The sequence below is a fragment of the Vespa velutina genome, chromosome 4, assembly GCF_912470025.1.
Source record: "Vespa velutina chromosome 4, iVesVel2.1, whole genome shotgun sequence".
Classification (NCBI taxonomy): Eukaryota; Metazoa; Arthropoda; class Insecta; order Hymenoptera; family Vespidae; genus Vespa; species Vespa velutina.
The window spans coordinates 6,091,106-6,115,812 of NC_062191.1; the positions used below are offsets into that span (position 1 = coordinate 6,091,106).

The 24,707-nt window shown below is 28.7% G+C and overlaps 4 protein-coding genes across 20 annotated transcripts; 3 read left to right on the plus strand and 1 right to left on the minus strand.

Annotated features, from left to right (window-relative positions):
- The first annotated feature begins 18 nt into the window (after positions 1-18).
- On the plus strand, positions 19-1,460 carry LOC124948889 (basic helix-loop-helix transcription factor scleraxis-like). Of its 3 annotated transcripts, none has more exons than XM_047493186.1 (3): positions 19-393; positions 837-1,128; positions 1,217-1,460. In XM_047493186.1, exons 1-3 carry the CDS (start codon positions 317-319, stop codon positions 1,313-1,315), a joined length of 468 nt encoding a protein of 155 aa, XP_047349142.1. In that variant the 5' UTR covers positions 19-316; the 3' UTR covers positions 1,316-1,460. The 3 variants fall into 3 exon arrangements, with proteins under 3 accessions (XP_047349142.1, XP_047349144.1, XP_047349143.1); XM_047493188.1 differs by having other exon boundaries at positions 37-399; XM_047493187.1 differs by having other exon boundaries at positions 37-393; positions 873-1,128.
- A 524-nt stretch (positions 1,461-1,984) lies between these two features.
- On the plus strand, positions 1,985-10,810 carry LOC124948884 (putative uncharacterized protein DDB_G0279653). Of its 6 annotated transcripts, none has more exons than XM_047493172.1 (8): positions 1,985-2,142; positions 2,900-3,094; positions 4,040-4,324; positions 4,440-4,575; positions 4,817-4,936; positions 5,072-5,175; positions 6,632-7,048; positions 7,309-10,810. In XM_047493172.1, the coding sequence occupies exons 2-8, from the start codon at positions 3,092-3,094 to the stop codon at positions 8,782-8,784; spliced, it is 2,541 nt and encodes an 846-aa protein (XP_047349128.1). In that variant the 5' UTR covers positions 1,985-2,142; positions 2,900-3,091; the 3' UTR covers positions 8,785-10,810. The 6 variants fall into 6 exon arrangements, with proteins under 6 accessions (XP_047349128.1, XP_047349131.1, XP_047349133.1 ...); XM_047493175.1 differs by lacking the exon at positions 1,985-2,142 and adding an exon at positions 3,357-3,641 and having other exon boundaries at positions 2,818-3,094; XM_047493177.1 differs by lacking the exon at positions 1,985-2,142 and adding an exon at positions 3,555-3,641 and having other exon boundaries at positions 2,818-3,094.
- Positions 10,811-12,226: 1,416 nt separating this feature from the next.
- On the minus strand, positions 12,227-15,939 carry LOC124948494 (lipoma-preferred partner homolog). 4 transcript variants are annotated; one of them, XM_047492176.1, is made up of 6 exons: positions 15,459-15,939; positions 14,816-14,957; positions 14,153-14,615; positions 13,746-14,083; positions 13,244-13,659; positions 12,227-13,165 (listed from the first exon to the last, which is right to left on the minus strand). In XM_047492176.1, the coding sequence occupies exons 2-6, from the start codon at positions 14,951-14,953 to the stop codon at positions 12,913-12,915; spliced, it is 1,608 nt and encodes a 535-aa protein (XP_047348132.1). In that variant the 5' UTR covers positions 14,954-14,957; positions 15,459-15,939; the 3' UTR covers positions 12,227-12,912. The 4 variants fall into 4 exon arrangements, with proteins under 4 accessions (XP_047348132.1, XP_047348134.1, XP_047348130.1 ...); XM_047492178.1 differs by having other exon boundaries at positions 14,153-14,639; positions 14,816-14,931; positions 15,459-15,936; XM_047492174.1 differs by having other exon boundaries at positions 14,153-14,639; positions 15,459-15,935.
- Positions 15,940-19,026: 3,087 nt separating this feature from the next.
- LOC124948493 (protein Malvolio) lies at positions 19,027-24,661 on the plus strand. Of its 7 annotated transcripts, XR_007100759.1 has the most exons (14): positions 19,027-19,185; positions 20,523-20,710; positions 20,839-20,961; positions 21,029-21,255; positions 21,437-21,575; positions 21,674-21,829; positions 21,980-22,138; positions 22,224-22,274; positions 22,345-22,727; positions 22,814-23,021; positions 23,096-23,166; positions 23,973-24,130; positions 24,407-24,452; positions 24,561-24,661. XR_007100759.1 is itself a non-coding variant. In XM_047492170.1 (12 exons), exons 1-12 carry the CDS (start codon positions 19,179-19,181, stop codon positions 24,628-24,630), a joined length of 1,782 nt encoding a protein of 593 aa, XP_047348126.1. In that variant the 5' UTR covers positions 19,027-19,178; the 3' UTR covers positions 24,631-24,661. The 7 variants fall into 7 exon arrangements, 4 of the variants coding, with proteins under 4 accessions (XP_047348126.1, XP_047348128.1, XP_047348127.1 ...); XR_007100758.1 differs by having other exon boundaries at positions 23,973-24,452; XR_007100760.1 differs by lacking the exon at positions 24,407-24,452.
- Positions 24,662-24,707: the final 46 nt, after the last annotated feature.

Consider the following 24,707-nt stretch of genomic DNA (forward strand, 5'->3'; position numbering starts at 1 on the left):
TATATATATATATGTATAAAGTTATATTTCTATTATTGGCTCTATTTGCCAAAAATTCGGCTTTTTCAAATATTCATATGTTCTCTCATGTTATACGATCCTTGCGGCCCTGATCCCATGCACGTGTACTTCACATATGTTCCGTTGCAGCGAGGGTCGGGGTGGGGATTGGCGGTAACGCATGAGAGGGGACTTCCATAAACTGGAGGAACTGAAGGAAATTGGAGTAACACTCATTCATAAAGACGTTCTTGCCGCGACTGGATAAGAGTTTAAAAAACGTTCTAATATCATTTCGAAATAAGTATTGAAAACAATGACTACACGTAAAAAAGAAGAATCAAATAAACAGAGATATCAAGCTAACGCACGTGAAAGAGATAGAACTCACAGGTAAATGTAAGGCTTTAATTAAATATTTTTTTTATAATAATAAGTATATAAAACGTGGCAATAAATCATTAAAAAATGCTCTGTATATATGTATAATATTTGTATACACATATGCATACATATATATATATATATATATACATATAAAAGTTTAGATTTATTATTAATATGTATTATATATTATTTCGTAATGGTATTAGTAACATTACCGATAAAAAACAATCGGTAACGTTTCTTTCAATGTACAGTATTTTTCAATGATTTTGTGTTAGTATGTGTGTTCTAGAAAGGTTTTCTCTCTCCTCTGCCTTCTTTGGGACAATTTCAAACTAAAGACTAATTATGTCTTTCAAGGAAAGCTCGTGGAGAAGGAAAAAAGATATTCTTTTCTAGCACTATTTATTTGGAATAAAATCATTGAAAAACATTGTCAATAAATACAGGTTCACGATTCAAGAAAAGCAATCTTCACTGTGCAGCGTGAACACAGCTTTCAGCGCATTGAGAACATTGATTCCAACGGAGCCAGCGGATAGAAAATTATCCAAAATAGAGACTCTCAGATTAGCGAGTAGTTACATCAGTCACTTGGGCGCAGTTCTTGTTGTTGGTGCTATGGATCAACCTTGTTTACAACTAGAAGAAAGTGGTCGAGTATACTCAACAAGTGATTGGAGTGATATGCAAGCTAGACCACAAGTTTGCACTTTCTGCCTTGCTATGCATAAAAAATATGTAAGCCAGCAATACTTTTTTCAATATTTTCCATCTTTCAAACGTTTATTATATTAGAAAAGATCCTAATGGCTTGATTTATTTTCAGAATACAAATGGTAATTCAGAAATTCTTTCTGATTATCAAAGTCATAATATGACACCATATATCTTTGTTCCAGGGAATTCTGCAAAGTGTATTGATTAAAATTATATATACATATATATATTAAAGAATATATTTCTTGTAAATTTTGTGTAAATATATATTTTTTTAATAAATTTCTTGCATACAATAGTGATTCTATTACAAGAATCTATGATGGACTGGTATGCATGCTGTATTCATATAATTAATAATTTATGTGATCAAATGTTCAAAAATTTCATACATTTTTATAAGAAGAGAAATAGAAAAAAATATATATCAAATAAATATGACCATTTTTTTGAAGAAAATATAATCTGTTTTTGTAAATGATTTTGATTTATTTATTTATTGTCGGTTTTTTTAAGGGATTTATATGTATTATATGATGTAACATGTTAATATTTATGTATATGTAAGAAATATGTTATAAAACAAAGACTCGTTGCTATTGAAACGAATCATTTGTTTTTCGATAAACATTTAAGCTTCGGCGTCTGATACAACTATGATCAAAACAAAATTAAGAAGAAACATTCTGATCACATTAATAAAAATATTATTCATTTAATATATTTCATTTTGTTATAAACAATTTTTTAATTTAAAAATCGTATAATCTAAGAAATTTTTATTAATTTTATAGGCAAAATAAGAACAATTTACAATTAAAAGAAGTACAATCATTGTTAACGTAGTAAGGCGGCGAATGTTTCAGTCTTCGAAGTCCAACAATGCAGTGAGGAAGCATATTTTAGTTTTTTCCTCCGTTCTCGTTTCTCGTTTCAATTTCAGTGTTTTTATTCGCTTGTTGATTAGAAAGTATTTGATCTGTAATCATGTTGATATTCGAGGAAAACCACTCTGGAGCGTTTAGGACAAATTAGGTAAGAATTCGATGAAATATTTATTATGATTTACTAGCACATAATGTTCAGAAGTAACCGACTACCGTTGTTATGGCGGAATAGTACCAAATAAACATCTAGATTTTTCTTTTCTATTTAACGCGATATGTAAGAACAAATGCATCAAATCTTGTTTTTCTTGTAAAAAGTAAACAAATTTTTTATTATCATAAATCGAAGTATTTTAACGTGGAATAATTTTTGACAAGTTTTCTAACCACTCGATTTATAAGTAAGTTATTTTTCTCGGTCTTACTCATTCATGGTTATATTATAAATAAATATACCTAAAATATTACTATATACGATATAAACATAATTATACTATGCATTCTTTTCTTTAATAAGATTGTAAACATATACATATGAGACATCTGAAGGCTATCAATGTAGTAAATTTGTTATAGATATTTATTAAGCATTTGTATAATAATATGTACATAAATCAGAAATTGACTAGTAAATCTATAATTCGCTTATTGGATAGAAAGAATCGGAAATACAAGTTCTTGGTACTTCTGGCTTACTTTCAATAACAAGGATAATATTTGAGTGTTCAGTCGTATGAATTAAGATATAAAAGACAAAGAGGGGAGGGAAAAAGAAAAGCAAGAAATTCATGTAGAAATAACACTAGAAACGTTAGACATAGAACTAGTCAAAAAAATTGAAATAGAGACGATTTGGCGCGCTTCGCGGCAAGTACGGCTGCCATCTTGTAAAAGTGTCTCTGTAGTGTTTGGAAGTTCAGCGAGAAGGAACAGCAGCTTCGCCGGAGGCTGGAAGTCCTTTCAAAGCGGTCGCAACGCTCCTTGGCAGTCCCTGGGCACCCAGGTGACCCTCGAGCGAGGCCAGGGTACTCAAAAGCTGCTACGACGAAAATTAGCAAGGCCAGCGGACTCACTTTACACGCCCGACTCTCGCGAAGATGGTGAGTGACTTTAAAACGAAGACATTCTTACAACATCCCTTAAAGAATTGTACCACCTTTTGCGCTTCTCCGCACTTCTCCGATTTTTTTCTTTCGGTTTCGAAATAGAAGAGGACATGCGTCTCGGTGAAGCCTTCCTTTAATTTAGGCATCACCTCCCCCTCTTTTTTACGCGCCTTTTAATTACCACCCCCGTACAGGTGGCAATTCGTCCTACGTTCCGTACGGACCGACGTCTTCTCTTGCTTGTCAATATTTTTAGGCAGCTCTCTCGCCGACACCTCGCGTTCAATTGACGGCTGGCTTTGGCCGTGAATATCGTCTACGAACTCGCCTCATCGTCAACGATAACGCGACGCAACGACGGCCTGACAGCGACGCATAACCTGCCTCTCGACGACAGAAAGGGACCCTTCAAAGTCGTACCGGATTATATGCGTCTTTTGTTTTTCTTTCCTAGTTCGCACTTCGTCACCGTCACGATCCAAGCGGAGTCGTTAAAGCGGCTGCTTGAGACGGTCGGGTCACATGCACGTGTCTGAAGGTAGTCGTAAACTGCTGAATACCCGTCCGACAGAATTATCGTGATTTTTCCAAATATTTTTTCCAACTTTCTTTTTCACCTTCCTTTGTGTCAAAATGTATTGTCAAGTTTCGTGCCTATATGATACTCTTTTTTTTTCAAATGGATTAATATAGTTTGATTGTTTATCGGCTTTTTATTTCTTGCTTTTTCATTTTTTTTTATATTTTATATATAATTTCATTTATTGTATCATTGAATAGTCGTGTATTAGATTTAGTCTCATATATTTTTCAATTCGAAGCATTATTATTTCTGTTTGCGATGTTATTTTCTTATACAATTTCTATTAATTGACAATACTTTTTCAATATAATTTTGTAAATAAAATAATGTTCCTATATCCTTGTTCCATTGTTTAGAGTTCGGCATCAACGGGCGGTACAGAGGAGTCCAGCCCATCTTCTAGCCCTGCTTCAGCCACAAGTCTGACCATGGCAGCTCCAAAGTATGGTACATTGGTACCTAATCGTATATTTGTTGGGGGAATCTCAGCAAGTACAAGTGAGGCAGAACTTGCAGAACTTTTTTCTCAATATGGTACTGTGAAAGCTACAAAAATAATTGCTGATCGTGCTGGAGTTTCAAAAGGCTATGGTTTTGTCACATTTGAAACTGAAGAAGAAGCTAAACGGCTTCAACAAGAGGTTTGTAATACCATTATTTATATTGATTTGTATTTTAAAATAACTTTTGTATGTAAATGTTTATTGATATTTATTAAAAATTTAGATTACAAAGATAAATTTGTGTTAATTACAGCCTGAATGTATTGTCCTAAGAGAGAGAAAACTTAATATAGCTCCTGCAATCAAGAAACAGCCCTTCAACAGATCATTCGATGGTGGTTCTGGTTCACCACCCTCTGTGCCTAGTAGTACTTATTATTATGCGAATGGTTAGTTTATTTATTAATGAAAGTTATAAAAATGTACTTATATTACAAATATATAATGTTAACATTTTGATAATATATATATATACATTTACATAGTATACATTTTAAGGTTTTATAAATGTATTATGCCAGTATTGATATGTAATAAAATATTAAAATCTTTTAATTTTATTTAAAAAAACATATTTATACAGTGTATCAGTGAAAGTATGATTATCTTAAAAATAAATTGTCTGCACAGGTATGGGTCTTACATACCAGAATGGTATGACATTCTACAATGCAGCGGCACCTGCACCAGGAACTCCTATAGCACCACCAGCAGATCCTGCGACAATTTATCAAGCTACAGGTGTTTTTGGTAAATATTTTTTAGTAAACTTATAAGTTAATATTATATAACTACAACTTTACAAAATTTTATACAAATTTATATATTACTGATATACACAACAATAGATATTGTTCAGTATTTCATAATTATTTCTGATTACAGGTCCTCAAGCTACTACTGGTCATCAAACCTTTGCTCCAGTTATGTATCCATGTCCAGCACCATCTTTATACATGCCACAACAGTACCAGTATCCACCCATGCCGGTAAGTAAATTATGTTAGACAGTTCTTTAATTCTTTTTTTCGTAATATTAGAATTGGATCCTCCATACATCCTTGCATATTCTCAAAAGACAGTGGGTTCACGTAGCAACCATTATATTAAACGGTATATCGGTTACGGTTTGACAGACAAACGGTTTGATGGGGGAAGCCATACCACCGGCGTTTCTACCCAACCCTCAACAAATGCCTACTTACGTTCTTCTCGACGCTATACAGTATTGAGGTCTAAAGGTACATGGTCTAATGCTAAGTGAATAGCATGCAACATGTTATTTTTGTGCATTCTTTTTATTGTGCCTTCCGCATGGCCTATTGTTGCATGCCCACTTAGAGTTATCACATCATGTTTTAATACTACACCAACAATGTCATACCACTTACGTCAGTATTTATATGCAATTAATCTAATTTTTTATCCTAAAAATATTTATTTGAACAGAAAGATCCTTTCTTCTTCCTATTTTGGAGAGAACTAATATTAATATTTTTATTTAATTATAGAATTAAATATTTCAGTAAAACGGAAAAAAATTAAGACCAAAAGAATATTTGTATTCACCAATAAAAATGTTCATAATTATTGGACTACCTAAGTACATGTAAATATAATAATAACATATGATATATACTATGCACTATAATGTTTAATTATATGATAATTGATAAATTATTTTTATTATACTGTTTGTTTTATATTATCATATTTCATTAGATGATCTTATTTATAAAAAAAATAATTAATTAATAAAAAAATACAGGAGTATAACAAATGTACATATGTACATTTAGTAAATAAAATATATTTTTTGAGTGATGTTCACATAAAACAAGTCAAAAAATATGTAAATATTTTACTACTTGCTTTGCTGTACTTATAACTACTTTATTTGGTAAGAATTTTATTCATAAAACAATATAACAATAAAATATAGTCACATATTTACTAAAGTGTAAATTCATGACATTGGATACTTCAAGGTAGATTAATAATTTATCATGAACTTCAAGAAAATACTGTATATGTTTATTTCCAATAGTTCAATTTAGTATATCAAAAACTTGAGTTATAGTTCTTGAAATTCTAATAAGTATATATTTTAAATACATATATACATATGATATTTTTAACAATAGTGAACATTCGTAACTATTAAATGTGTTTATGGCTTATACTTATTATTTTTTTCATCTGGTACACATTCATTTATGTACTTACTTTCCTTATTCTACTTTCATATAGCTTCTTAATTCACCTAGCAATGATGTACAAAGTGATATGCAGATTTAAGAAGATCTTCTAAAAGCTGTAAATTTTATGCAATATCTCATTATATTATATATTTGCTTCATATAAGAAATTTGTTTTATTATCTTTTTTGTAAGTTGTAATCTTTAAAAAACAAACAACTAAGCCTAAGATATTTTGTTTGTTTAGTACGAACCATATTACGCAGGAGCAGCTGCTGCTGGAGCTTCACCATATCTATTTACTACCAGCAGTTCGCAGAGCAACACAAGTAGTGGTGGCAATAATAACAACAGTGGCAATAATGGTACAGGAGCAAATAGTCCAGCAACGGGTCCACCGCCAACGCTCCCGTCTCTTCATCCACCACCTCCTGCACACTTTTATGCTCCTGCTGCACCACCACCACATCATCATCCACCAGTGCCCACAGGACCGCCTCCGCCACAAATGGATCATCTTTATTACTCTTTTGCAGCTGGGCCACCTCCACCACCTCCTGCTCATGCACCTATTGGATTGTCTGATCATCAACTACTTGTTTACTCCCCTGATACTTCGTGTCAACAAACTACTACATCAGACAATCAAACTGCTCCGCAAGAGGTAAGTCAACATTTCAATTGCATGTATGTATCCCTGATTAAGTATTTTCATATAGATTTTTTTAGAAATTCTCTTATTTAATAGATAAGATTTTACTCATTGAATCACGTTAATGATCTTTCTATGGAATTTCATCGAAAAATATCGAAATACGAGACATTTTCTATCATTTAATTAGTAATCTTCTACCACAAGAGTGTTTAGATCATAAAATATTCATTCTAAATAGTATTCCTACTATTTGTTAACATAAATCATAGGATTCACGTTCGACATCAAGCCACTCGGAGCAACCACATGGTGAATCACAAGCTGCTTCAGGATCAGCTACGCCTCTGGTATCCCTAATGCCTCTAAAATTTCCTATGTCCAGTCGTTACACCAATTACCATCCAATCGCGATACATACTACTAATTTACATAACTCACAAACATGTTTAAATGAAGTAGATGATTGCAGTGCAAATCAAATGCATTGTAGAGCTATAGTTTATCATCCTGTTTACATTCCTCATACACATCCACCACAATTTCACAATACTTCTGGTGGTGCCAGTCTTTTACCAACACCTCCATCAATTTCACAATTTGAGTCAAGTACTAAAACACATCTCAATTCCAGAGATTATACCAAATCAAGTATAACAATAACTCAAAGCAATTATGTTAAATCTCAAAATCATATAGCGGTAATCAATCCAAACACTTTTAGTAAAGCTCAAAGTGTAGGAAATTCATTGCCACATAAGTATACTAATGTAGATGGAACTCATAAGTACGCAACCATTGCTATGACATCTTCTCGATTACCAGTTCAATATAGCAAACGAACTGCTGTTTCCAATGTGGGCTCTCCGGCTTGTTTTTTGACACAAAAATCTGGAAATTACACTTCGAGTCAAAATTTAAGCAAGCCTGGTAATTTTGGATCCAATATTAATTTTAATAATCAAACATACAATCCATCTAATAATAGTTCACAGAAGATTGGAAATATGAATATAAATCAAAACTTCGACTACGCGAATGGACGTAAAAATACGAACTATAATACAGATCAATATTTTGACAACACGATCGGATATAAATCAACGAACTATACCTCAGGTAGGAGGAATGCATCGAATAATTATAGAACCACAGGTTCTGTATCTGCTAATCAATTTGACAATTTGAATAGTAGCAGTCAAAGCAATGAATCTTCTACTATGAGTCAAATAGATAGTACCACCTCTTCACAGGGTTTGCAAACAACAGATTCAACAAGTTCAGATAAGCCGGCGAGTCCACCGCCAGCACCATACTCCCCCATGACTCGACCCCTTCCAACTTTATCACCACCCACCCCTCAGGTCCCGTATTATCCACCGGCTCAAAACCGTTATCAACCCTCCCTGCCATCTCAGCACCAGCAGCAACAACAGCAGCAACAATCTGGCCAACGTCGGTATACAGTAGCTCCAACATTGTCTACAAATAGGAAGACAACTGAAAAATATTCGAATGCTAATTCGCAAACTATGTTGCGGCAAAGCAAATATAAGGTGAATAGTATAATACAATCAAGTGGTAAAGTATCCGAAGATAGCTTGGGAGGTGCAGGTGATGCTCCTCCTGCTGTTGGTAGAATGCCTATTACACCACCAGGCACACCCCAAACGCATCCAGCTCATTCTACAGGGGATCAGAATCAGTTGAGCGATACATGCCATCAGATACAAGCTCTGACCCTCTAAGAACTTTCTTTCACATCTATATTTGCTTTCTTATTCATTTGAAATCATATGATCTGAATGTCGGCCAAAAAAATTTGCATGATACTGCATGAGTATGCATTGTTATACAATTTCTCTTGTGATCTCAGTCCTAAATCCAAAAAGTAGACATTCAAACTGTAAATTAAATTCTTCATATATAAAATAAAAACTTTATTAAATTATTAAGCGAGCGAGCGCGTGTGGATATGTGTGCATACATATTAATAAAACAAAACAATATAATACAACAAATATACATACATACATAGATACATAGATACATATATATATATATATATACGTACATACATACATACGCATATAAAAGCATTCAACACATAGATACACAGATGAAAACAAAATTATTATTAGTATGAAACACATATACACGATATATAATATGTAAATATATACATAAATGTATTTATATGCATGCATACATGCATGTACATCTATGTATATATAACATTTAATATAATATATATATATATATATATATATTGAAGATGACAGATATAATTAGCGTTAAACTCAAAGTCAGTTATAAATTATCTTTTAAAAGAGTCAAATATTAATGATATAAACATTATATCTTAATAGATACTGATATAATTCATCATTTACATCCATATTATGCAGTATTTGACGTTATGCGTGATAGGCTCGACAAACATGAATCTCACGAGCATGGCTAGAGTAGTTAGATGGATAAGCAAAAAAAGATAGAAACAAATAATTGTTATCGTACAAAGATGAGCGATTTGTCATGTGTTCAAAAAGAAAAAACAGAGGGGTAATAGGGAGGCAAATAGAATTCATTTCACAACGGTTGCTCAAGGCACTGCCACATCTGTGTTTCTTTTTCTACCTGAAGTGGTATCGTACTTATAGTTTAATTAGAGTGACCGTGAATGTTCTCACGCCTTTTAAAATAGAGCGGACACAAATTCGTTAATTTTTTTTTTCGGTAAATTTCCGCGCAAACATCGTATATTTAGCAGTTAAAAAATATTAAAGTGAAATGCCCTGTGCCCAACGAATAAGATAAAATACTAAAAAAAATAATGAATTAAAAAAATGTGTCGGCTGTGAGCTTCCAAGCAAATAACAATAATTAAATTATTATAATATAAAAAGTTAAATAATATTCTACCTAATTGTTATGAACGTAAATTTCTTTTATCTATAATGAGAAATTTGTTATCTCATATCTCGCATATTATAGCTATTATTATCTATTTAAAAACGTGAACAGGAAATGTTACACCGAAGGTTCGTACGCTGTGATGATATAGAGATATCGCGGCACGTAGAGGAAAAGTTAAAAGACATCAGACTGTATTTAGATGACACATCAAGGCCTAGAGTATGTAGAACTTGTGAGTCGTTACAAAGAAATTAATTTATTAAAAAGCAAGAGTGCCTTCTATTTGTTTTCGTAATTGTATTGTTGAACATTTGTTGCGTTACGTTCCAAGAGCCTCTAATGTTGTTATAAGAAAAAAAAGATGTTTGAAGATTGTTGTTCCTCTATTTATTTATTGATTTATGGGCTGTAAAGTCCAACAACGCTCAGCGAATTTGGAAGTGCGAAAGTATGCTGTTAGGTTGGTATTAGAGAACATTAAAAAAATGAAAAAGAAACAAGAAAAACATACTAAAATGCAACAGCCAAATTGTAGGACCCCTGATGGTCGTACGAATGATTCTAGAAAAAGAGCAGCACATTTCGGCACCTATTTCTATGTATAATACACAGAAGATATCCCAGCAATATACATATGCATATATATATATATACAAAAAAAATATTATAACATACCGAAGGTATTTAAAATAAGTGCGACAAATGCGTATCTTAAGTGTGCGTGTGCGCGAATTTGGACAGGTGGCTGTGACTACTGTGTGCAAGTACAGATTTGTATGTAAGCATTCGTGTGCTAGTGTGTCGGTTCACACACACGCATATTTCATAAATATATATATATATATATATATATATATACATACATATTAAATATATATACATTATATATATATATATCTCTATGAAAATGGTATGTAAAGTGCAATTCTATGTTGAGTTTGGTACTGATAAGAAATAACGAAAATTATAATTTGATTATTGTTTAGGAGGATCTATGTACTAAAATTTGACGTAGAATAGTACTGATGTGAAATAAAGGATAATATATACTTCGTAAAGTATATAATAAATAAAAAGAATCTAAGCTGTATGCTAGTACAATATGTAGTAAATTACAAAAGTATAAATGTATTATATGAAACATGTGAAGTATGCATTTAGAGCTGTGGAATGCTACATATTATATCCGTGTTTAAGTTAGAGACAAGTTATTTCAAAATTGCCATGTGTTTGCATGTATATATATTTTTTGTTTCTTTTTTATTGTAAACTTACAATATTCGAAAATATTAAGTGGCCTATTACAGCAAACAATTATTTACATGAATTTTTTGTATAGCAATTTTTCCAAAGTCTAAATTTATATTATTCGTATTTGATAAGTTAAATTTTCCAATTAATTTTAAAACATTTGATAATCGCTTTAATTGCAAATGATTTCAGAAATTAACCGAATATTTTGAAATTTACTGAATAAATGTTCAAGTTTTTCCAATATACATACAATATTTTCAACTTACATTTCGGTGTTACATCGTTAATGGTGCATTCCATAACTCATAAAAGTATACTCTGTGAGAAAGAAATTTATGTATTAATATAACATAAATTATACACAAAATGACATATAGGTTGTATCAAAAAATTCTGTAAGATTTAAGGACTCTATAATAATAATAATAATAATAATAATAATAATAATAATAATAATAATAATAATAATAATAATAATAATAATAATAATAATATTAATAATAATATTAATAATATTAATAATATTAATAATAATAATAATAATAATAATAATAATAATAATAATTAGAACAATAATAATAATAATAATTATAATAAGAATAATAATAATACGAATAATAAATAATAATAATAATAATAAATATTAATAATTATAATAATAAAATATATTACATATAAGAAATGCATATATTTAAAACAAAATATTAGTATATATTAATAAAGTCATCTGTGCATGAATACATAGCTGGAGAAAACTAGTAAGGACAAATAGACTCAAGTAATTGTAAATTTCTCCTGCAAATAAAGAATAATATAATCTCATCGAAAACGTAAAATATACAATGCTCTAATATAAATGGTATTTTTTTAACCGGTCTTTCTTCCCACGTTTATTTAATAATATATAACTAATGCATATAAGTTTTTATAATATATAGAATTTTTTTTTTTTTTTTTTTTTTTTTTTTTTCAAATATTTAAACTACTATTTTTTAAAAAAGGTAAATCGAGTAGACTATGCATTTTTATAAATAAAATGTATTTTCCTTTTTCTTTTACAATATGAAATATATGAAAATCATAAAATAATTAAATCAAACATTTGATTATTATTTCATATAAAAAATTCGAAGTAATAAAAAGCTAGTAACTTACAAATAGATCACAATGTTTAATATATTTATGAATATCTTTTCTCTAATAATGGAACTTTATAAATGGCACGGCCTCTTATTTTAATGTCGAAACAAGTGCCCCATAAAAGAAGCTTTCTATAAATAGTTGATAGATAATATTCCTTTAATATTATTTATTACATATTTTTTTTTCAATAGTACGTTTGTTACTTGCTATTACAATAGTCATATGTAAAGTTTTAAAATCGGCAGTATGAGAAGAATATTTTTATCAATATAATCTTAATATTCGTAAATAATACAAATTTATTACGTTATATATTGTTTCAGTCACAAAACGTAAAGTCACTTACGTTTGCTACTATCAACGTGACTGTGTGTATGTTATGTGGTGTGTATATATATATACACATATATATATGTATTTGTTATGGAATAAGTAAGTTCTAAATTTAATTCTGCTTTTTTTAAACAATAGATAAAAATATTATTAAAAATGTTTGAAGTATTAATCAAACATATGATATATGAATATGAAAATCTAATCATCAAATAAAATTTCAGTAAAATTTATAATTCTGTAGTCATATGAGATGTTAATGCTTGTACGCGGCTTGCATTACAACTTTTACATAACACATGATCATCCAAAGGATAACAGCCACGACCTTCTGAATCAGAAGATAATACTAAACCACAATCTTCACATTTGTAACATTGAATATGAAAACTACGATCCAGAGCAACAACGCGTACCGTTTCATCTTGGCCAGGTTCCGGCATGATGGGTAATTTACACACACAACAACGAGGTGCAAATTTTCTGCAAAAATTTCAATATCTTAGCAACATTGTAACAAAATAAAAAGAAAAAATTTATTTATACTTATAATTAACTTACTTGTGGAAACATTGAATACAATGTATTTGATTTGTAGCATCTACTGTAAAAGGTATACCATCTAAACTTTGTCCACAAACTACACATGTGAAGCAAGATGGATGATAAGGTTTCCCAGTAGCTCTTAATATTCTATCAAGTATTGGCCTAGTACATACGCAACACTTTTCCAAAGTGTTTAAGTAATCTTCTTCGCAATACGGTTTACCTTCCAATGAATAGAAAGGTTTACCCTGTAGGTTGACTTTACAGACATAACAACAAAAACAATTTATGTGAAAGACTTTATCCATTGCAGAACAACCTGTACCCTCTCCTTCGACTTTACATCCACACTGTGCACAAATACCATATATATCACTTTCTTCGCTATTATCTGACATTCCTTGAACCAACAAATCAGTTAAAACATCAACCTATAAACATACATTAATTGTTCACTTAAAAGCAATGTCAAGTATATTTAATTGTCTAAAAGAACCCTATTAGTTTCTAAACGTACCTCTTTCACAGGAGACACTTTTCCTTGTGGTTGAGTTGAAGTAGCAGATCCATATCCAGAATACATTGAATAATTACAAGATAATTGAGATGGCGGTCTAGGATTAATAGGTTCGTATATAGACTCATATGTTGAGCTAGATTGAGAACTTGGACCATAAATGTCATTTGGATAATTTCCAGCAGGAAAATCAGTTTGATAAGTTGCACGTCTCAATTCGCTATAACTAGAAGAGACAGGACTAGGTGGTGGTGGCAATTCTTCAGGGGGTGGAGGGAATGAATTTCCTGGAATGCAAGCAACATATTCTGAAGGCTCAGGAGGTGGCGGTAAATCATCTGAAAACACACATTATTTTACAATTGCATACTTTCCATTAAAAACTAAATACATATTATTAATTTTACCACTGGTATGAGTAGATGGAAGATTACTGTAAGTATTCTCTGATTTTGGGTTCCATTGTATATTACTGTAAATGATATCTTTCTCTGTTTTTTTTGGTGCAGGAACAGAAATAGGTGCTGGAGATTCAACATTACTATATACCGCACTATTTGTAGCTCTATCATTACGATCTTCCACTGGCACTTGAGGAGCTGGTAAATTTCCAACATTTGAATAATAATTTTTCTCATCATATCCATATTTAGGTTCAAACTTTTCCTTTGTTTGATGTACATAGAAATTTTCATTGTTTTGATACAATTTCACAGTCTCTTTTCCATTAGTCAATGTGGGTATGTTAAAATCATTCTTTTCCATATTCATTGATACATATGGAGAAGGTGAATTCATGTATAAGTTTGTAGATTTTTCATTTGTTCCAGCATTATTGAGTACAGTGCTATATGATGGCGTCGGTGCTGCCTTTATTGAATAACTTTGTGGTATCTATCAAAAAGCATTAAGGGCAATTTGTAAAAAGATCATATTGATTATAAATATGTAAATGTAGCATCATAGATTATGACATTTTACCATTGGTTGTCCCAAGTCAAGACGGCGTATAAATAATCATATATTAATATCATATCATTTCCTATGATAAAAAAAATTATTATACTGACCTGAGGTTGACATTTTTTTGGTTTTGGTGGTACAGCAGGGCCAACTTTCTTTCCAGATTTAACCATTTTGATTGTATTATCGCCATGATTGATTTGCAAGTTTGCAATATGTTGCTCTAAATTATTAACATTAGACATTTTTCTGTAATAGTAGAATAAAATAGACAAATATTATAAATATATATTGCGAAAAGAAATATACTGGTAAAAAAAGAAAATCTCTTAATATGATATATTTAAATTAATAATTTTTATAATACATACACATATATATATATATATATATATATATATATATACACACGAAATGCACAAAAATTTGATCTTTGTATAAGACTGTTTGGCTAGTAAAAATGTATTCAAATAATTAGGAAAATATTATACTTATTAGTATAATTAATAACTGTCTCTAGTATAAGTTTTTACATTATTACAAAAAAGCAGTTGACCTTTTAAATATGAGACATCAAATTTTTAGAGGTACTCGATTTGAAAAGTGTAATATTTCGACTCGTATGGTATTGAATTTGTTATCAGAGAAAATTATCTTTAATACTACTTTAGATTTATCTGCTAAAAGTATATTCCAAGTGGGATCATACTACTATGGAGCTTGTACCACTGAAGAAAAATGTCAACTTACCCGGTGAGTCAAAAATGTATATTTAAAAAAGAATTTAGACCAATGTTAACACTAAGTTGGAAAATATTCTATCGTTTGTAAAATTCGTCGTTGCACTATGATCACTTTTATCGAACGGCTGATTCACACTTCCTTATCTTGTAACCTCAGAAATTCCTTTCCAATGATTCTTATATTACCCAAAATTCAAAACTCGTGTGGCTCTGCTTGTACCACACCCAAGGCCGATTGTGCTGTTAGCTGCCTGTGTACTAGAGATATTTGGCCGCCTCTTTTAATGCGGATCGGATCGCAAGTAGCTTCATTTTAAACTTCCAATCTTATTATTTTTTACGTTTTATGTACTTTTATTGTTTTAATTTTTTTTTTGTGGATCTATTGACATATTTCTACGAGAGTTCCATATAATTGACAAGATTAAATGAAATTCCATACAAATATTTGATATATTTATTTTAATTTTATTTGTTAAAATATCCCCGTCCTAGGGACTTGACCATTTGTGTACATGCATGCACGCACTGCACACCCCTGTATACGTCGTTAAAAAGTTCCCTCGTGGATATCGAAAAAGAACATTAAAAGAACATTAGATTCATCGAGAAATTGACTGTTACTTAAAATTAAAGATATCTGACAAATTTCGATAGGTCAGAAATATTCGACTCATTTATTTTCTTTTTCATGTTCATGGGACACAGATTTTCTTTTGTATTCTTTTGTATCGCGGATATGAGGAGCGTGCGAGGATCAATATCTCAAACAATATTGTAGAAATGTTAATTGAATGTGGGATAAAGAAAGATTACGTATATAGTTTTGATATGCGATAGAGAAAAAAATCGAATGGAAAAAAAACCGAGACGTTGATTTTCTTTCGAATACTACGGACTTACGTGACTTATGAAAGATATCAAAAATAATTTATGACAAAGATAGATAACTTCAACATCGCAGGTCATATTTTCTTTACAATCAATCAATTTGTTTCCATATTATTTATGTAAATTCACTAGTTACCTCATTAACTGAGTACATAGCTTACAAATAGACAGAAACAAAAGCTATGCAGGTATGGCAACGTCAAATAAAGGAAAATTTTTCTCTAATTTTATCAGACAGGCAAATTAGAATCGAGGAATGCACATGATCTATTAGTCGTTATCGCTTGCTCATCTCTGATCTACAATGAACTCATTGATTCATTGTTTAATAAAATCTGATTCAATAAAACTGGAACGTTCATTTACATTGTTTATTTCTGCAGTTCGTTCTTTTTTTTCAAACAATCGGAAAAATTATATCTGAATAATTTTTTCTTTTTTTTTTTTTTTTTTTTTGAAAATTTTATTAACTTGATTAAACATACACAAACCTGCGAATTGAATTATTGATATATAAATTACTTTCTGCCAGTACAGTGTACCGACAAGTTGGTAATATAAGACACGTATTGATAATAAAACATCGATAAAACATTTTGTAATAAGTAAAAATAATACCTATCGAGGGTAATATAATATATACGGAAATATTAGTTTTATAGAAAAAAAAATAAGCATTATTATTTTTTTGTTTTTCATTTTGACTAAATAATTGTAAAAGTGGAAATTTATAATGGATTATAATGTCAGACAATCAAATTATTATGATATTAATAAATTGGATCTTGTTTTGAACTCTACCATACTAAGCAAAATGTATTTATGGTTGGAAACTGTTAAACAGTGTTCTACTATTACCGACAATTATCTACTCAAATGATAAAACAGCATTTTACTACAATTGTATTTTTTACTCGGTAAGTTAAATTAATGGTCTATTACAAAATATACTTTAGCTTTGCTATGGCCTCTTGAACGAAAGGCAGAAAGAATTTGATTAATGAGACAGTGAGAGAGAGAGAGAGAGAGAGAGAGAGAGAGAGAGAGAGAGAAAGAGTGGGGAGAGTATGACGCAAAATAACAGTAATGTCACTTTGGTATGATGAAATGCAACAACGTAGTTATTTTAAGCTACAAATCGAATGCATTATAATTAAGTTACCAATTTTTTTTAACTTTACATTTATATTAGGATATTACAATATTCATTGTTTTTACCTGAATATTATTTCAAACTTTGACAAATCTCATGTTCCTAAAATCTTATCACGATCTTTTCATGCTCGTTATCATAATAATTGACGCCATTATAGATTTAATGTGAATCATGGTCACATTTGATATGGTTCGATAAAGATTTCAGACTTTTGAAATAATATTTATTTATTTATTGCATCTATATAGCAACTTTCTTATAATTTAAATTTAAAACCTTTCGTCCTTCGTGAAGATCGAGTTATAGTTGTAATAATCTATCACGTAAATGCTTAAGATAAAATTTTTAATTTTTATCGGCAATGTATCTATGCTGCGAGGCACGTTTTATATTAATCAGATTAGATATAACATTAATGAATTGAAATAATAAAGTATACAAGTTTATCATATTTTTTATCTCTCTGAAGTGGATGTAAAAATATTTCAGTGAAAGAAATATACAGAAGTAATATCAACAAGCGATAAATTATCAATGAAAAGATATGGTTCTTATTTTCTCTTCAATATCTAATAAACAAAACTTTGTATTTATATAAATTCTACCCATTATTACACCCTAATTATAAAAATATAGAATTATTAAATAAAAATATTAAAAATGGTCATGTAGAGCATTTTATATAATAGTACTGTACAAAGAAACTCATAAAATGTTTTATATTTTTAATCGATATTTTATCAAACATCTTCCGAAGCTATATTCGAAGTAATATTCATAAATTTTATGATGATTATAAATCATTTTTATGATTTTTAAGCATTACCGAAATAATATTAACTTTTATAATGAACAAATCTTAATATATTAATTAATGATCGTTATAGATATCGAATAACATGAGACTTATCAATAGATTATGTGTCATACGTAAAGAACATAAGTATTAGATCTTATAGCACATTTAAATATCTATAATGATAAGAGTATTGACTGATAAATATTATATCTTGTCTCTTCTTTGTCTCCTTATTATAAAGAATAACTACAAGAAGCACTTATATAATTAAAAATTAATTATAACTTAACTATATAAAAAGCTTATCTTATGATACCTTACGATACCTAAATTATTATTATATAGAGATAAGTATATTTATCTGTTCAAACATATTATAATCTATAATTTATCAACAAATTATAAATTATATATTTCGCGACAATTATAAATAGAATTCAATGTCATAATCGATTCTTTTATAATTACAAAATTACAAATATCTTTATTAACTTATTGTTAAATAATGTAAAAGCACGTACATGAGGCTGTAAAATAGGAAGCGTAGGAGGAAAGCAATCATTCACCGTCGGGAATTCCCGACATATGTCTCATGTGTCTATTATCTCATTATGTATATATACTTCATGTAAGAAAACTACCTACGAGTAGGTTTCTTTTTACATTTCTTTTCATTCTCATATGTATAGATTATACGTGCAGATCGGTGAAGAATATTTTAAAGGTGATACGTTAACTAGCTGAAAAAAAAAAAGAAAGAAAAATATATTCCTAATTCAGTAGTTTTTTCTTTTTACATTTAATTTTATCATTTATTTTTATTATTTAATTAAATAATATTAATTGTCGTCCATAATTGATAGTTTCTTAAATTACCAAGGATGAACAGTAAGTAATATCGTATTTTTTTGTAGTTTTATTGAAATTCAATAAGGATCTTTTGCGTTTGTTTTTTTTATTCTGACAACGTAACAATCTAATATGTCTACATATATATGTACCATGACAGCAGTCTATTCGCTTCTATTGTAATCGTCGCATTATGCACAATTTGTTTCTAACTCTCCATTGTTCCATAATTTTTATCAAAGTTCTCTTTAAATTTATATCATTAATATCTCTTCCGAAAAGAATCGAGTAAGTAGATTAAATTATATAAAAGATATTTCGTTTATTAATATGTATGCTCTTTGTGCATATATTGACATAATGTTTTTCTGGGTTATTCCGTGATCATATTCGTGATAATATTTCTTAATAAATAACATTAGTCAGATGATCATTTACGCAAACGGGACAATCCCGCCATATCATTTTAGGAAACAGTAAAATTAATTTCGTAATATTATTCCCTCAATATTTTTCAATTATTTTTGCTAATAATTTTGTTCAATATTTCACTTGTGTGAAATAAAATAGCATAATATTTATTGTGTATAATAACGAAAACATTCGAAAGATATTTCCAAAGATTTTGTTCAAATTTCTTTTTTGTAAATATCCTTTCATAAGTTTATTATTAGATACAAAATATCGAATTTTTAAATAAAATTATAAATGAAATTGTATTTGATCAAAGATTATTTGTTAAAATAGAAAAATAACGTAGTATATTTCGCAAATGGTAAATCTTATTTTATGTATTATTATTATAAAAAATATTTAATCTCTGCGAATCTCAGAATCAATTCTTGAAAATAGAATTGTTTACGAAATTTTTATCTCTTTTTGAAAGAGCGCGCGCTCTTTCACTGCGTATGAACAATGACCAAGGGTTAGTTCTAATCAGAACATCGTTGAGTTCGGTTGTAGATTACACTTTTTCTTCAGTTATATATACTTTTTATTAAGTTCCTTTCAATATTTTTAATTTTATTTTCTTTTCATTTTTCTTTGTCTTAATATTAATATGATTATTTGATCGAAATTATGATCTTCGATATTTTTTACTTCTGAATTTTACAAGATCTATTTTTCTTTATGAATACGAATTCTTTTTTAACAATCGAAAAAATACAAGTGACTAATTTCTTTCTCTCTTTGTTCGTTTACGTTCATCATAATCATATAGGATAATAAAAGAGAAACGTCGTAAGTATTTCTACGCTTTCATCTACCTATATATGTTTATTTACTTTATGTAAACAGAACTTTTCTTTTCAATGTCTATACATCATTATTTTTATCACATCTGTGTGTTAAAAAATCATTAAATAAAATTTTAGATATTTCGGAAAAATATACTATGGAAAATAAACAGAGGCATAATAATGATGAGACAACTACTGTACCCCAACAATCTACAGGGAATGTACGAAATAATGTTAAAGTCACAGAGAATACATCTTTATCGCCAAATAATAATCAAACCTATTTCGCTGATGAAAGAGTACAAATTCCTGAAATAGAAGGTGTATGTATATGTATTTATTGTTTTTTTTTAAACACATCTGTTACTTTAACTTTCTTATTTAATTGCATATGTGATATAAAATATATTGTAATTATATATTTTAGAAATTAAAGATATTTTTTTTACAGACTGGTTTTAACTTCAGAAAATTATGGGCTTTTACAGGCCCTGGATTTTTAATGTCAATCGCATATTTAGATCCTGGTAACATAGAATCTGATTTGCAGTCCGGTTCAAAAGCCAATTATAAGGTATATATAATTTTTGCTTAAAAAAAAATTTTTAATACAATGTTTAAAATGATTTATATTTCTTTAGTTATTATGGGTTCTATTGGGTGCCACAATATTGGGACTTATTATGCAAAGGCTCAGCGCACGCTTAGGTGTAGTTACTGGATTACATTTAGCAGAAATGTGTTATAGACAGTACAAAAAAGTACCTCGACTTATTTTATGGATAATGATAGAAATAGCTATTATAGGTAGTGATATGCAAGAAGTAATAGGGACAGCTATTGCCTTATATTTATTAACATCTGGAAGGTAAGTTACTAATTAAAAAAAAAATAAAAAATATGTTTAATAAATACATTTAATATGTTCTAAAATATGTATTATTATACTGAAAAATTGCATGAAGACATTCACAACTGTAAAGTTTATACAAGAATTGTCAAATAGAAGAAGAGATTTATTATTGTAATTTAGGTATTATGTATTTCAGACTTCCTTTATGGGGTGGTGTACTTATTACAATAATAGATACATTTACATTTCTATTTTTGGATAAATATGGTTTACGAAAATTGGAATTTTTCTTTGGATTGTTAATTACAATTATGGGAATTACTTTCGGTTTTGAGGTAAAAGAAATTTACAATATATTTTTTATGAAATAAACGTACTGTCTTTTTTTACTTATAAATATATTTATTAATATGTTTTTTTTTTACATTTTCAGTATATCATTTCAAAACCACCTCAAGTTGAAGTTATAAAAGGAATGTTTATACCATGGAATATGGAATATGATAGTAAAATATTGCTTCAGGCTGTAGGAATTATTGGTGCTGTTATTATGCCACATAATTTATATCTTCATAGTGCTCTTGTGAAAGTAAGAAAAAACTGCAAGCTGGCATTTTAGAAATACAAAATCAAAGATATTTTAAATATTATTAAAAAAAATATATATCTTAATACAATTTGTGATATATTATTATAAATTCTGATATTAATAACTAATAATATATGACTTATTTTTTAGTCAAGAGATATAGACCGAAGACAATCTGCCAAAGTTAAAGATGCAAATATGTATTATTTTATTGAAGCAAGTATTGCACTTCTTGTTTCCTTCATTATTAATGTATTTGTGGTTTCTGTTTTTGCACATGGTCTCTACAATAAAACCAATGAAGATATTGTAAGTTTTCTATTATAATTGTTATTTACTTGTATTTATTCATTGAAACTCTTAAAATTAAATTTAATCTCTAATATTATTTTAGTATGATACCTGTAAAGCAAGTCAAATCGACATAGATAGTAACTTATTACCTGTGAGTAAAATTATTTATTGATATTAAATATTTCTTTTGATATGATGACATTTTATTTACTCTATCTTAGAGAAACAATATGACATTTGAAGCAGACTTATATAAGGGTGGTATATTTCTTGGTTGTTCATTCGGGGTGGCAGCGATGTATATTTGGGCTGTTGGTATCTTAGCTGCTGGTCAATCTTCTACAATGACTGGAACTTATGCAGGACAATTTGCAATGGAAGGATTTTTAAACTTACAATGGGCTCGATGGAAGCGAGTACTTTTTACTCGGACAATTGCTATTGTCCCAACATTTTTAGTAGCATTCTATGCTAATATAGAAGATATGAGTGGCATGAATGATATTTTAAATGCTATTATGAGTCTGCAATTACCCTTTGCTACTTTACCAACAGTAGCCTTTACTAGTAATCCACAAATAATGGGAGAATTTACAAATGGAATGTATGTTTTAGTTAAATATAGAATATAATATTAATATTTGGTATATACATACACACGCATTATATATCATTTTTTTTTTATTACAGACCAAATAAGATCGTTGCCACTCTTATATCTGCATTAGTAATAACAATAAATATTTATTTTGTAATAAATACTGTAGATGAGGTTCCTCATGATTGGCCAGTATGGCTTGGTATTGCTATATTTGCAGTTTTATATTTAGCTTTTTGTATATATCTAATAATTCATATGGCAGTAAATATGGGTGCTGGAACTATCAATAATCATTGGGTATGTATATCAATATATCACATATATACACCTTTGATTATTACTTACGTTGTTTCAATATATTTATATTTTAGTTCATTACAAAATATATTGGTGGTCCCGTGGATACAAACTTTGGTCTATCTAATCCTGCTATATACGCAAGGTAAGATATACAGCATTATAATATTTTCAAATGCTGTCAAAATAATAATTGATATTAATAACTAAACCATCATTTTATATATTTCTAATCAAATTGTATATATGCTTTTAAAATGTATAATATGTATTTACTCTTTTCTATGTATAATACGATTTTATTACATTTTATATAAAAATAATAAACATTGCTTAATGGCATGCAAAGGCTTTTGGGATTAGTAATTACTAATATTTAACACAAATTTAAGAAAAATATATGATATTAAATAATGCATTTATTATAAAATATCTATCAATTTGTTATATATTAATAAAAGGATATGACAATTAAACAAAATAGAAAATAATTTTTCTTTTTTAATGTGCCTTGTAAAATAAAGCAAATTTAATTCCACGTTATATAATTATACAAGGGTGAAGGTTATTGCTACTAACATTTTAAAGAGAAATATGTTATATATAAATTATATTTTTTTATCCTTAAAAAATATATACTTGTATGTTTAATACAAAACATTTTTTTATAACGTTTAATATGTCTTAAAAAGAATGTTTATGAAACTAATACTAATATTAATACTAATGTAAATAAACACTTATTATTAAGATCTTATTATATGTCTAATAATTCTATTATTTGATTTTCTTGCACATTGTCCATTGAACTTCTTTTTAATTTGCATATTATATTAACATATCATTGTAACATTAATAATTATTAAAGATTATACTGAAGTAAATTATTTGTTGAGAAAAAATGTTATGAGAAAAATGTTAAAAATTTAACATTTTTGTTTTTAATCTCAGTTTCTTCAATACATCGGAAACATCATTAAGTACCTAGTTCAAGCGTAATCAACTGTATGCAATGCAACGATTGATATATGTTTCATATTCATCAAATATGAATATCATTTCAAAAACTATGCTTTTATTATTGTGAAATCAGCATGGCATTGTCAATGGTACGTATATGTTCAAATACGTATATGTATTAACATAATGATCACACAAATTGTCCAAACATCAAGACATGTTTATTGTTTGCAAAAATAAATATCATTGCATAAAAACAATTATATTCATAAATGTCAAATTTCATATCTATAAGCTTTAATATGTTAAATTGTTTTCCTTTTTGTTTATTTGTGTTTGTTTTGGCAAAAAAAAACTTGTGTATGTATGTAAAGTAATTAACCAAATACTATTTTTATTGCACGCAAATTTTTAACCACCAAAAGTATGGGTTTGCAGCGTTGATTTTATTGTCTATTTACGATGATAAAGGTACGAATGATTTAAAAAGTGATTTAAAAAAGAAAATATTTTCTAACAAATTATATAAACTTCCCATTCATTTCATATTTATTTTATAATAACAATATATCATTTTAGGTCAAATCCAACATTCACAATAAAAGAAGAATTAAATGAAAGCTTTGTATCTATACCACATTTTTGGTAATTATTAATAATAAATACTATTATATAACAAATTTTTAACTTAAATATAATTTTCTTAGTCATTAATATTTGTAATAT

Coding starts and splice junctions, on each gene's coding strand:
- LOC124948889 (XM_047493186.1), top strand. CDS start 317: ATGACTACACGTAAAAAAGAAGAATCAAATAAACAGAGATATCAAGCT. Junction 394..836: donor GAAAGAGATAGAACTCACAG/GTAAATGTAAGG, acceptor CAATAAATACAG/GTTCACGATTCAAGAAAAGC. Junction 1,129..1,216: donor TTGCTATGCATAAAAAATAT/GTAAGCCAGCAA, acceptor ATTTATTTTCAG/AATACAAATGGTAATTCAGA.
- LOC124948884 (XM_047493172.1), top strand. Junction 4,576..4,816: donor TACTTATTATTATGCGAATG/GTTAGTTTATTT, acceptor TTGTCTGCACAG/GTATGGGTCTTACATACCAG. Junction 7,049..7,308: donor ATCAAACTGCTCCGCAAGAG/GTAAGTCAACAT, acceptor CATAAATCATAG/GATTCACGTTCGACATCAAG.
- LOC124948494 (XM_047492174.1), bottom strand. CDS start 14,953: ATGTCTAATGTTAATAATTTAGAGCAACATATTGCAAACTTGCAAATC. Junction 14,640..14,815: donor CAAAAAAATGTCAACCTCAG/GTCAGTATAATA, acceptor GCTTTTTGATAG/ATACCACAAAGTTATTCAAT. Junction 14,084..14,152: donor TCCATCTACTCATACCAGTG/GTAAAATTAATA, acceptor GTGTGTTTTCAG/ATGATTTACCGCCACCTCCT.
- LOC124948493 (XM_047492170.1), top strand. Junction 22,139..22,223: donor ATAAAACCAATGAAGATATT/GTAAGTTTTCTA, acceptor ATATTATTTTAG/TATGATACCTGTAAAGCAAG. Junction 23,167..24,560: donor AATCCTGCTATATACGCAAG/GTAAGATATACA, acceptor ATATCATTTTAG/GTCAAATCCAACATTCACAA.